The following is a 12273-nucleotide window of genomic DNA, read 5'->3' as shown; positions in this document are numbered from 1 at the left end:
GCTGTTATTTTAGAAGATGCAAACACAGAGATGGCTAGGAAAAGAAAAGAATGTAGCCTTGGGCAGCACTGATCTTAAACATAGGTAGCTTAGCTGTATTAGGAAAGGAAAAATATCTCTCTACAAACAGATGAAAGACTGCTTTTGTGGTTCAGACTACTTGACAGAGGAGACCGTGGTTTCACTCAGTCATGGCAGAGGCAGACTCTTTGTGCTGCAGCTAAGCTACTTAATTTCTTTAGCTTTTTCATTACCATCAAAGAGCTAAAAAGCTTATCATTCTTTCAGACCATCATGCAGCTCAGTGTTGGCTTGCTGGAACATCTTAACAGGTGTTCTTTAACAATCTATCTATCTTTCTTCTAAAATTGTTTAAATTTATAAAAGCACTATTTTTGTCTAATTGGTTGTAGGCCAAAAATGCAAGCATCTTGCCAAGTGAATTTTGACACCCTGATTCCGGAATTTGATTTCCAGTCTTCAGTGGGGTGAATAACAGTGGCTTCAAAACACAACCTTCATAAAAGCCAACAAACACACAAACAAACAAACAAAACCAAACAAGTTACTAAAAATGTTCTGCGCCCACGACTTTTTAGGTAACCTGTCCTTCAGCATCACAGATCAGCCAATTTCAGTTCCCAGAGGGAAAGATTTCTTTACTACAAGCAATCTGATCAATAGCACTGGTAAGACATTATCCTATAAATCCTCTTCTTTCAACATGCCACTTCAGTAAGCAAGAAAAGCAAAGAAGCATGAAAATTTGAGCGTCATGTACATTAGAGGAGGGCAGTTGAAAAATGTTCCTGGCTTCTCCTTTTATTTACAAGCAATGATCCAGTGCATTTTTGGAGGTTCAGGCTGGATATCAGAAAAAAATTCTTCATGGAAAGAGTCATCAGGCACTGGAACAGGCTGCCCAGGGAGGTGGTCGAGTCGCCTTCCCTGGAGGTGTTTAAGGTATGGGTGGATGAATTGCTTAGGGACATGGTTTAAGGGAGTGTTAGGAATGGTTGCACTCGATGATCCAGTGGGTTCTTTCCAACCCAGTGATTCTATGATTCTGTGATTCTACCAGCAGCAAAATTTGGCTGGTCACACTCCTGTGCCCCAGGGGCCACTCACAGCTCACACAGTGTGATGGACTTAGCTCCCAGCCATTGCGCTGGCTGCTGCTGTGGCTAAGACCCAGGCTGGGTGACATACCAGTATGCTGCACCACTAACAAGAGCCGCCCCCCAAAAAGTGGCTGCAACCTTGATCAGATGTTTCAGCAGGGTTTGCTGTCAGTGGCATGAAAAATAAGGCAGTGGGAAGGTGGGTTGGGGCAGGCAGCGGTGCCCAGCTGCACCACGACACGCTTCCTCTTCTCAGAGAAGCTCACGGGGGAGCAGAGAAAGCCAAAAGTTTTCAGGTGAAACACTTGCTGGGCTGTGCCTAAATAATCTTGTCATGTGAACTGATGGGTGGCTGAAATCGGCCCACAAACCCAGTTGGAACAAAAATGGGTTAAGTCCATAAATTACAGCTGCAATTCTCAGAGTTTGAGACCCTCAGTCTGTGAACCTGGTGATTCGGTGCTGATCTGGGGCTGCATTGTCACCAGTACAGTGCCTGGGAAGGAGCAGAGAGCCACAGGCAGCAAGCTCCTGCTTTCCCTTCTCTCTCAAGACATTCAACTGAGCTCTGTCTCATGTGTCCTTTCCAGGCAGCACAAGGAACACAACAGCCAGTCGCTTCCCCTGGCCAACAGTGGTGGCCATCCTGCTCCTCTTCTGCAGTCTTCTAATAGCTGTAGGCATCAGGAAATGGTGTCAGTACCAGAAGGAGATGTAAGTACTAGGGAGGGGAACCACAGGGGTGGGAGGAGTGGCACAGAGGACAGCACAAACTCTAATCCAGCCATCTGGATTCACATATTTTCATTTGGCACTACCCATAGTCACAAGGCCTTTAGATACATGGATCACTAATGCCATTTTTTTTTCATACAGCAGTATGAAACGTGAAGCTTTCTCTGTCCTTTCATCTGTTCTGTGGGTTATCTCTAAAATAAACATCTAAAAAAGATCTGTGGTGTAGCTTCAGGGTGTGAGGGAAGAATATAAGCCAATCCTTTTCCCCAGAGCACCACACTTCTGTTAGACTTTCTGTCAACTGCTTTTGCTCTCTCATTTTGCATGGCTACTTGAGGACAAGTTTTAATGAAATTGTACTTCTAGGGCAACTTTATTTGAGCTGTGAATAATATACGTGAAACTAGACTACCTGAAACTTAATCCCAGTCAAAGAAGCATTGAGTTTGTAATTATTACCAAAGTTTAATTCCCTACAAAATCACTCACAGATCTACTGATGAAAGCCAATTATTTTTAGTCTTATGAACATTTCCAAAATGTTTGAAAAATCATCGTGATGATGAATCATTTGCAGTTCTAGAAGGCTCTTTTGAAACATGACTGCAAATCCTCTATATTGAAGGTAAAAATGGAACTGATTTTTTTCACTGATTTGGGATGGGATTTTTCTTCTTGTCAGCCTATAAATTGATAAAAAAACCCTTATGAGTCTTTAGATATACCTTCAGAGAGCAGTGTGAGAAAAAGATCTCTGCAAGGGTTTTGAATGGTTCACCAGGACTGTGTTCTGTTCTTTTAAAGCATGAATAAAGTAAAATTGTAAGGTGGGAGCTGAGAAAGCCAATTGAATACCAGGAGGTGCACTGTGGCTAATACAACGGAAACAGAGAAGTCGCTGTATTTAAGAGCAAATGTCAGGTGCTCTTATAATGACTTAGTATCCATCAGTCTCCTCTTGTGAACATTTTACAACAGTCTTTTATACGGCTTTTACATGGCTGCATGGTTTTTTCTCTTCTATTTCAGTATGAACAGACCTCCATCATTCAAGCCACCGCCACCTCCAATAAAGTACACTTCCATGGTAGAGTCTGATGGGACTCCCCCATCCTGCCACGAACTGGAAAACCTGTAACATTGCCCACACCACTCACGTAGTGCACAGAATTCTGACACAGTTAAAAGACTCTGCTTTAAAATAGTGGTTACAGGAGTTTGGTGTTAATGGCCCATATTAAAATTCTGAGTGTCTAAATGACATTAATGTTGGAAGCTGAGCACTCCTGAGGACACTTACTTCATCCTGTCTATCCCATCTATCTCTATGTATGCATTACGTTAACACTGTTGTGAGTGTCACTGTGAGATTACATGTGCCTAATTTGAATTGGGTGATCAACTGGGAATTTACTGTCTTATTAATGGGAGCAGATTAACACATCACTCCATCAGCCTGCCTGAAGAGTGTTGAAGCTTTTTGTTTTACTAAGTGTGTAGAGATGACAGCTCTGCCATATGGACACCATGATTACACAGGAAATGCTGGCTTAACACAAGCTTTTTGACACCTACATGAGCTGTGCTTACAATTATTTTTTACTATACAAATATTGACTAATATGACCCAATGTATAATTTCCTATCACTGTGAAACCAAACAAAATATAATCAGCACCTTATGGTGTTGATATGGAAAGAAAATAGTCTGCAGCTGTTGTCACACGGCTGCAGCACCGGATCACAGTGAGGGGCTGAGGAGGTAAAAGGTCACAGTGCAGACCTGGCGGAAGTGTTCATGAAGAAGACTTAGTTGCCATTGGTGAAGTCACAAGGAAGAGTCAACTTTGGGTTCATGAGCAAGCCACCTGTAGACCAGAAACTTAAGGACTGAAGTGAATAAGAACCCTAAAGGTATCAGAAAATGCCAATCCTTTTGGAAGTGTTGTGCCTTTGAAACAATAGTTACTCTTGAGTCTGCTTTTTTGAAATTAAATTTATGGTACACGTAAAGAAAAACAGTAATATAATTTTATCCTTATTCGGTCATAATGAGCTTCTGTCATTTAATGTCTCTGCATTTTTCAAGAAGTCAGGGGTAGTTTCCCAGACAGTTTAACCCTGTAGAAGGGACGGTCCAGTCTTACCCTTATCCTGCCTGGGCTGCGTATCTCCTTGCATTTTCACTGCTGATTAAAAGCCCGTGCTGGGGGAGGTATCAGCTCAGCCTGCTGCACAGCTCTCAGCCAGGTCAGCAGCTGCATGACCACTAACGCAAGGCACAAGATCTGCAGCAGGACCGCTGTTTTGCAGCAGTGTGGTTTTACACTACCTTCAACTGGCAAAAAAACCTGCTCCTCTAAGCTATTTTGAAGATGTATGGTTACCACAATGGTATTTCTGTAATTAATGCAAATCAACTAAAATTCAGCCATGTCAAGCTTAAAATTGGGATTCTGATTTATTTACTGCTAAACACTGGTCGATGAGCATCAGGGTTCAGAGCACTGTGTTCCCCAGGACTTTAGGTGAATGAATGGCTTACTGGAAAAAAATTACATGACAGACATTTTTAAAGTATTCTGTTATATTATTTTCCTTATAGTACAAGCAGCTCTAAATCCATCACTGAGGGAATCTCTGTGCTGAACTGAAAAAACGTTCCTTCCTACAAAGCTATACAGATTTTGCCTGCATGGAAGTCTCAATATTAATTTGAGAGTTTCTTGTTCATATGGGTTGGTATAATAGAAGCAGATTAGTGTAACTTCTGTCATACAGTCAGTCACTGCAAAAGAAGTCAGCTTTTTGTTCTTCAAAAAAGGAATCAGAAAAAGGAAAAAAAAAAAAAGGTGGATATATTCCAAGGGATGTGGACTTTCAACTTTGTCAGGAGATGAGGATGTCTGTGTGTAGCATACCTGTCAAAGAGGGGTTGTTTTACCATCTCGGATACTTTAATCCCCACCTGAAGATGTTCCCTCCAACACTGAGGTTGTGCTGGGTGCCTTTAGAACCGTTTAGGTGCTTCCAGCGCTAACTGACCCGGGTTGCAAGGAGAGCTACCAGAAGCTTTGTCTAGGTCCCTGGCCCATCCAGCCCCTGCGAAGGAGAAGGAGGATGCCTCCACAAACCTGCATCAGCAACGCAAAGATCCCCAGGCGCCTCCAGCCTGGCTGAGGAGCACTCCGGATGGGGACACAGCGGAGCCACCGGCCAGCAGGTGGCACCGCAGCACCGCAGCCAGCAGGGTCTGTCCCTCCCCCCTCGGGGAAGCCGGCGGACAGGGATGGGGATGGGATGGGAACGGGATGGGGATGGGGATGGGGATGGGGATGGGGATGGGGATGGGGATGGGGATGGGGATGGGGATGGGAACGGGATGGGGATGGAATGGGATGGGGATGGGGATGGGGATGGGGATGGGGATGGGGATGGGGATGGGGATGGGGATGGGGAAGGGAAGGGAATGGTGATGGGGAAGGGAAGGGAAGGGAAGGGAAGGGAAGGGAAGGGAAGGGAAGGGAAGGGAAGGGAAGGGAAGGGAAGGGAAGGGAAGGGAAGGGAAGGGAAGGGAAGGGAAGGGAAGGGAAGGGAAGGGAAGGGGAATGGGAAGGGAAGGGGAATGGGAAGGGGATGGGGATAGAGGTTGGGATGGAGATGGGGATGAGGATGGAGAGGGGCATGAGGATGGGAATGGGGGTGGGGATGGGATAAGGATGGGGATGGGGATGGGAATGGGACGGGATGGGATGGTATAGGATGGGATGGGGATGGATGCCTCCCCTGCCAGCTCCAGAGAGAGAACAGGGAAAGAAGCACCTATGGATGTAGGACCTGAGCAGGGAAAGAGGGAGAGACAATCCTAGCTGCCAGCCCCTTCTCTTCAGTTTTTCTGCAGCTAAATCGGTTGTGGGACAATTTGTGTTTCTGTTTGACTTCATTTGCTCCTCACCAGGATAAGTGTGTAACATAGGGCTACTTAAGAATTGTGATGATGTCCAAAATCGATCCCTGCTTTAATTGAAAGAGAAAATAAAACCTCTCAACCCATTCCTTTTGGCATCACCACCTGCCCCAGTATGTGGGCTTAAAATCATTCAGCTCGCACTTGAGTTCTCTTGAACCCCATAATAATTTGGCCTGGATCAAATTACCAGCTACTTGAAGATGGCTACAAGAGTGTCAGATAAAAGCTTTTCCAAAAGAGTAAAGTGTTCAAATCTTGCTGCATGTGTATAGAAAAGATTTTTTTTAAAAGAGTTTGGAGTGTTACATTGCAAAAATGCAAATTGATGACACAATTAAACCTGTACAGCAGACCCGAGTTAGAATCTGAGGTCACGTGTAATACAAATGCAATACTGTGAAATTAGCTGGGTCTGCTGTACATGGTCTTTAACATGTGCATTATGCAGCTGTAAAAGCCACGCAATGGAAAGCTCAGGAGCAAGGTGATTTTATGTGCAATTGGTTTTCATCTGCTTCTGGCGAGACAGCAAATGTTGTGCAGGGGGAAAAAAAAAGGATATAAAGCAAGAAATTCCTTCTCAGTACTTGTGTTCAGTTACTAATATGCCTTATGCAATCCATGGCAGGGCCTGGAAAATTCAGTGGGGTGAGTGACTTTTCCCAGCACCCTGCATTTTCTATTCCTGCTGGTTGTATCCAGGCAGTGCTGGGTCCCGCTAGCCAAGGGCAGGGGTAAAGCTGCCTGCCCCAAGCCTGTGGGGTGCGTGGGGCAGGCAGGTGTCCTCAGCCTCTGCCTGGTTTCCACCTCTCTGGCAGTGGAGAGGACGGCTGTGAGCCTAGAGGATGCCTTGGTACTGGGCAAGCCTGACAGCCATCCCACCAAGTCTTAATCCTCCTGAAGTAGCCTTTGCCTCACTCTGAGTCACGTGCGCCCTTTTTAAACAGCATTGCAGCAGCTTTTCTTGTAAGGCATCTTTTGGTCCTATAAATTAATAAACGTGGCTTGCTTATTTAAGAAGTACCCCTATAGTTTGCACAGTGTTCTCCAGTCATTGCAATGCAGGCAGCAGAGCAGTGGTGCCTGGGAGCAGGCAGTGGGAGAGCACAGGCTGCCTGGCAATCCCAGAGCCAGACTCATTAGTTAACAGTTGCTGATAACAGGCTTTGCCGCCAGGGATTTCCTGGGGAAACAGCCTATATTAATATGGACCCACAGAGTTTTATCTTTAAGGGAGATGTTTTCCTTGTTGCAGCTGTGTTGAAAGCCTTCATTTTAATGATGTGTTTGTTTTTAAAAGCTGTGTACAGAAATTATACCTGCTAACCAGAACAGGCTATTATTTACCTTACATAGTCTTTGCTGGATTTAAATTTATCATTTATTGGAGCAGGCAAACATTAGAAAGAACTGTGTACACTAAAACTGCAGAAAAAAAGCAGTATATGAAGGAGAATTTTTGTTTTATTTATTGTTTATGTTAGTAGGTAATTCTTTCTGACTCTGCAATTAACTTTGAGCAATAAGCCAATGAAAAGCTGCTAAAAAGCTCCACAGGGGGATAATGATTACTTAATCCTGCCTAAGGAGATTTTAATGGCAATAATATGAAATCATATTATAGTTAAAATGATTCCTTACAGACAAGACAAAGCTCAGGGAAGCCCCCAGCAAAGATTATTTGATTTCAGGGAACATCGGATTATGTCTTTAAACCTCTCTGCCATCTGTTTTCTAGCACATGATGCTTCATCTCTTTCCTCTCAATGTCTCCTGTACCAGGTTGCCCCAGTAAGGTTTTTAATCAGTGGAAAAGTATTGTATCTGCTTGCCCCTTGGTTCCTTTCCCAACAGGAGGACTTCCAAATTAACTCTGGCATCTTACACAGCTTGAAACCCCCTCATGTGGCGTAAATGAAGTATTGAATGTCTCTCTATTGTCAAACAGGCGACTCGCAGATTCCAGGGCTTGGCTTAAAGAAACGAACAAACAAAGGCAAGAGAGAGAAGCAGGTAATATATTGATATGAACTGACACCCAGGCTACAAGCCGTTGACAGGGAAAGGGAGGGGGAAGTCAGTATTACAAAGGGTATATGATATGATAGACATCAAAGTATTTGCAATGGACTTAGGAAGTGCAAAAAGTGCTGTGATAGTCACGGTGCATTTTCTGACTTGATGCAAAATGAGAAATGAACACCGCTATTTGGTCTACTGCACTTGAAGAAGCGGTATTTTAAATGCAGTGATGTCTGCAGAGCTCTGTGATCGAGTGTGTCTGATGGTTTTAAATGTTAAATAATTCCATTGCAGTCAGGGTAAAAATGGTAATGAACAGTTTGAAAGAGTCTGAGTATACTTACATGAAATGCTGAGCAATTAGCTTCTCTCTGTGAGAGTGAATCCTGCAGTTTTCTTCTCATCAGTAGCAAAGTGACCTTTAAAATATGCGGATGACACAGAAGCAATTTTGATAACTTATTTGATCTATTGTCTGCTGATAAATTGCATGTCAGGATTTGGAATTTACATGGCACAGTAGATTTTGGACTGAAATGGAAGATTTTGAAAACATTCACTGAAAGCTTTTTAACAGTAGCGATGCACCCAGTTGAATAATGGGACATGTTAGCAAGGTATTCAGCCTGGTAGGGAGAAGGAGGTTAAGCTCCCTGTAGCATTGATGTTATCAACTTGTTTTCAGCTGCTTTAAAGCACTTTTAAAAGTTCATTGTTTTGGCTTTATATTCTGTATATGACAGCTCAAAAGCCACTTGTTAAAATTGTAATAAACCATATTTGTGTGTTTCAAATTGGCTAACAGTGAAAAACATATGCCTCTTAGTGCTTAAATAGCATCAGCCTGATCCACACAGCTAATCTTTTTACTATGTATTTGAAAACAGGAGGGTTAGGGGTGTGGGAATGTGATTTGAGCTGCTAGTATGTCTGGGCTGCCCACGACATTGGTTTCTACTCTGCATTGAGGCACAAGTGTATTCTGAGCTCTTTCAGTAAATGCACACAAGGCATAAATATGGCGATATAATCCATGGGGGAAAATGGATACTAAAGTTTTAGTCAGGCCATCCTCACTGCTGAATGTGATACATCTGTGAATGCTCCAGCAACGTGGAAAAACATAACAATCTGCTGACCTTGGTATAGAATTAAAAAAAGTCAATAGTCAATGTTATTCCTGCCTGCTTAGGCATTCATTTCTGCAGTCACTTAAACACATGCTTAAAGTGGAGCATTTGAATGGTCTCAAGTAACAAGACCCTAGATAATTCCTTGGTTTAGTCTGCAGAAAATAAAATTGTTTTATTAATGCATATTTGTTCCCTCTGGCCATTGCAATTAACGTTCATCATTGCACAGTTTGATAATGATTACAGAACAAAATTAGAGTTTTGTGGAGATGTAAAGAGGTTGAGGTTTTGGGGAAGGGAACATGCAATTTAATGCTCTTCTTTTCTAGAAAGCACAGGATTTTTGGACCATAAGAATGTTCCGCTAGCGGTTACTGCCAGCAAGTATCTGTGCATTGCACCTGATGCTCACAGCTGAAGTCTCACCCTGCAGTGCTGAATGGATGCATCTCCTCTTTCCCGCATCATTCTGGTTTTGAGCTGCTGGCATCCCACAGTCTAAATGACCTTTGCAGCTCAGAGGTCCAGAAACTATCTTAACCACAAGAGACAAGGTGTACTCATGGGGCATGTCATAGCCTGGTGATGCTGAAACTAGCTGTGAACAACTGAGAAAGTCACTGTGGTAGCACTGAAGTACCCCAATGTTGTCGCATGCTCCAGTACTATTAAAAGTTGATGACAAAGGTTCAGAGACTTTTGAGAGGCTGTGAAGGGAACAAATTTGACTCTCCTCACTCCAGCTTTTGCTCCTCTCTATTCTAGCTGGTCTGATGGCAGAGGACTGCTCAGCCAGAGGCAACTAGACTCCTTTTCCTTTACCAAAGCACACCCTTCTTTGTCCTCTCCAGACTCTGCTGTCTGTTATGCACACTCTGTCTTCTTTATGGCATTTGAAACATGGGAAATACAGGATGGGGCCCAGCAAGGATACCAAGAATACCGTGTCAACAGTCAGCCTTAATATTGTTTTTGCTCTCAGCTACAACTTCAGTGTTTACAGTTACATTGACCTCATTGAAGTGCTGCCACAAAGACACAAAGATGTCCTCGAGAACATAGCAACCTCAGTGAAATGGCTAGCCCTGTACTGCAAAGCTTTTCCCATCCTGGAAAGCTATGCTGGGAAACAGTCATGGTTGCCAACTGCGTTTAAGGAGTTTGCACACCCTGGCTTGCTGGGCAGTCCCAAGCTGTGTAGGAACATGAGAAAGGGAGTGAAGTAACATAAAGTAGTCATTTAAAGGAGATAAACTTGAAGGGATATAGACTGGAGCTCCCACATAACAATCTGTCTTTCAGTTGAAGATACAAATTTAATTGCAAGAGAAAATGTTTATGATCCCATACATATGACTTTGAAAGGCATGGCCTATTCTCTCCCACATCAGAGGCAACTGCACTAAGCAGTCTTAAAAGGAAGGGGGAACAGAGCTGCAGGACAGTAGAATGCATGTCAAACCTGTCGTCCGTGTTCGTCCTTGAGCGTGAGGAGTCCTAGATCAAGAGTGCTTTGAGTGCTTTTTTTCTATCCTAGAAATTGCACTGGTTTGAACTTGTTGAATATCAAGGTTCCAAAAGCAAAATATCTTTGTTTGCTTCCTTGAAAAGGAAAATGCAGTTTTTTGGAAGGAGATAGATTCTGGTTGTATTAGGTGGAAATGCATAGTTAACACATATGTATTTATGGATGCATTAAGTTTATGTATACTTTAAATATACAGTTCAGCTAGCAGATTTACTGTACATTAATAAAAGCATTCTGTGAGTAATGTTTGGATTTTATTACCCCAAATGAAAAATATCTGTTTATTTAGAAAGTACTCTCTTACAGACAAAATAGAGGACCTCTGAAATATATAACCTTGGCAGTTAGTATTCAACCTTTAATTGTTTGACAGTGAAAAATTATTTCAGACCAATGTTTGGGTTTTTTTTCAGTAACATAAGATAGATGTCAGTGTTATATTCTTGGTTATCTCTATGTCCAGTGTGAAGAGTATGGAAATAGCACGTTTGTATATACTTGTAAGAAACAGATATGTGGACTAGCTCACAAAGCATTATCCTTCAAGACAATGTAATAATGCAAGGGAGAAAAAATATATCTTAAAGAATCCGTTTTGTGTGTCACAGCAAACATAAAAATAGTTTTGGACAAAATGCTTTACGCAGCAGCTAAATGCAGTGTAAGCAGTGTGTGAGAGAGTCAGGGAAAGGGAACCGCCGAAAGAGCAGGTGGAAGGGGCTGAGGCTGCTCTGTTTTGCTCCTTAAAAGTTCTGTTGTGATGTTCACTCCTTCAGGAACAAAGCTCCATCTGATAAGCTTACTAACTAGTCGACACTGTAAACCCATGGTTGTTCCTCTATAATGAACGCAGCTTCTCTGATGCTACAGTGGAGTCAACATCAGAATCCAAGCTCACAGCTGTTTAGATTGGATATTAGAAATTTCTTTACCGGGAGAGTGGTGAAGCATTGGAACAGGCGGCCCAGGGAAGCGGTGGAGTCTCCTTCCCTGGAGGTGTTAAAAAAACAGTGTGATGTGACACTTTGGGATGCGGTTTATTAGGCATGATGGTGTTGGGCTGATGGTTGGACTGGGTGATCTTAGAGGTCTTTCCCAATCTTAACGATTCCATGATTTTATGATTCCTGGTATACTAGGGGTAGCCATGTGCGTGCAAATGTCCACATGTACACGTTGAACAGGTGAGCACATGGCCTCTAGTTGCACCAGGGGAGGTTCAGATTAGATACCAGGAAAAATTCCTTCACTGAAAGGTCATCAAGCACTGGCAGAGGCTACCCAGGGAGGTGGTTGAGTCGCTGTCCTGGAAGTGTTTAAAATACAGATAGATAAAATGCTTAGAGATAGGGTTTAGTAGTGGACAGGTAGGGTTGGACTCAATGATCTCAAAGCTCTTTTCCAACCAAGCAATTCTATAATTCTATGACTCCCAACAGCGTATCCCTGTGCAGTGCGGGTGGAGAAAGCCATGGGTATGTTCCATCAGCGGCGAAGGCAGAGCCAGCGGGCTCAGAGCAATCTGAATTTCAGGTGACTGGGACAGCAGACGCTCTGCCCACGGCCGACGGCCGTCGGCGGGACCTCCCTGTATAACAATACAAGGCGTGGCCTTCATAGCGGGGGCGTGGCCGGGCCAGAGCCAGGCAGCCAATGGCTGGCGGCGGACGCGCACCTGTCCAGTAAACGATGGACGCTTGGCCTTGCCGGCGGAGGCCTCGCCTTATAGACTGGGCGTGGTCTAGGGGTGGAGTGGGCGTG

General features: G+C 43.6%; 1 protein-coding gene across 12 annotated transcripts in view; it reads left to right on the top strand.

Annotated features, from left to right (window-relative positions):
• CD96 (CD96 molecule) overlaps positions 1-10668 on the top strand; it is a 47915-nt gene extending 37247 nt beyond the window's left edge. For all 12 annotated transcript variants that reach the window (XM_054056324.1, XM_054056332.1, XM_054056331.1 and 9 more), the window contains 5 exons: positions 600-689; positions 1712-1835; positions 2889-5110; positions 7778-7842; positions 9314-10668. In XM_054056324.1, the coding sequence (XP_053912299.1) occupies positions 600-689; positions 1712-1835; positions 2889-2997 (323 nt within the window). In that variant the 3' untranslated portion in view covers positions 2998-5110; positions 7778-7842; positions 9314-10668. The remainder of the gene's footprint in view (positions 1-599; positions 690-1711; positions 1836-2888; positions 5111-7777; positions 7843-9313) is intronic.
• The last annotated feature ends 1605 nt before the right edge of the window (positions 10669-12273 follow it).

This window comes from Cuculus canorus, chromosome 1 (genome assembly GCF_017976375.1).
Source record: "Cuculus canorus isolate bCucCan1 chromosome 1, bCucCan1.pri, whole genome shotgun sequence".
In the NCBI taxonomy this organism is placed as follows: domain Eukaryota; kingdom Metazoa; phylum Chordata; class Aves; order Cuculiformes; family Cuculidae; genus Cuculus; species Cuculus canorus.
This window is presented reverse-complemented; position numbering and strand designations above follow the sequence as displayed.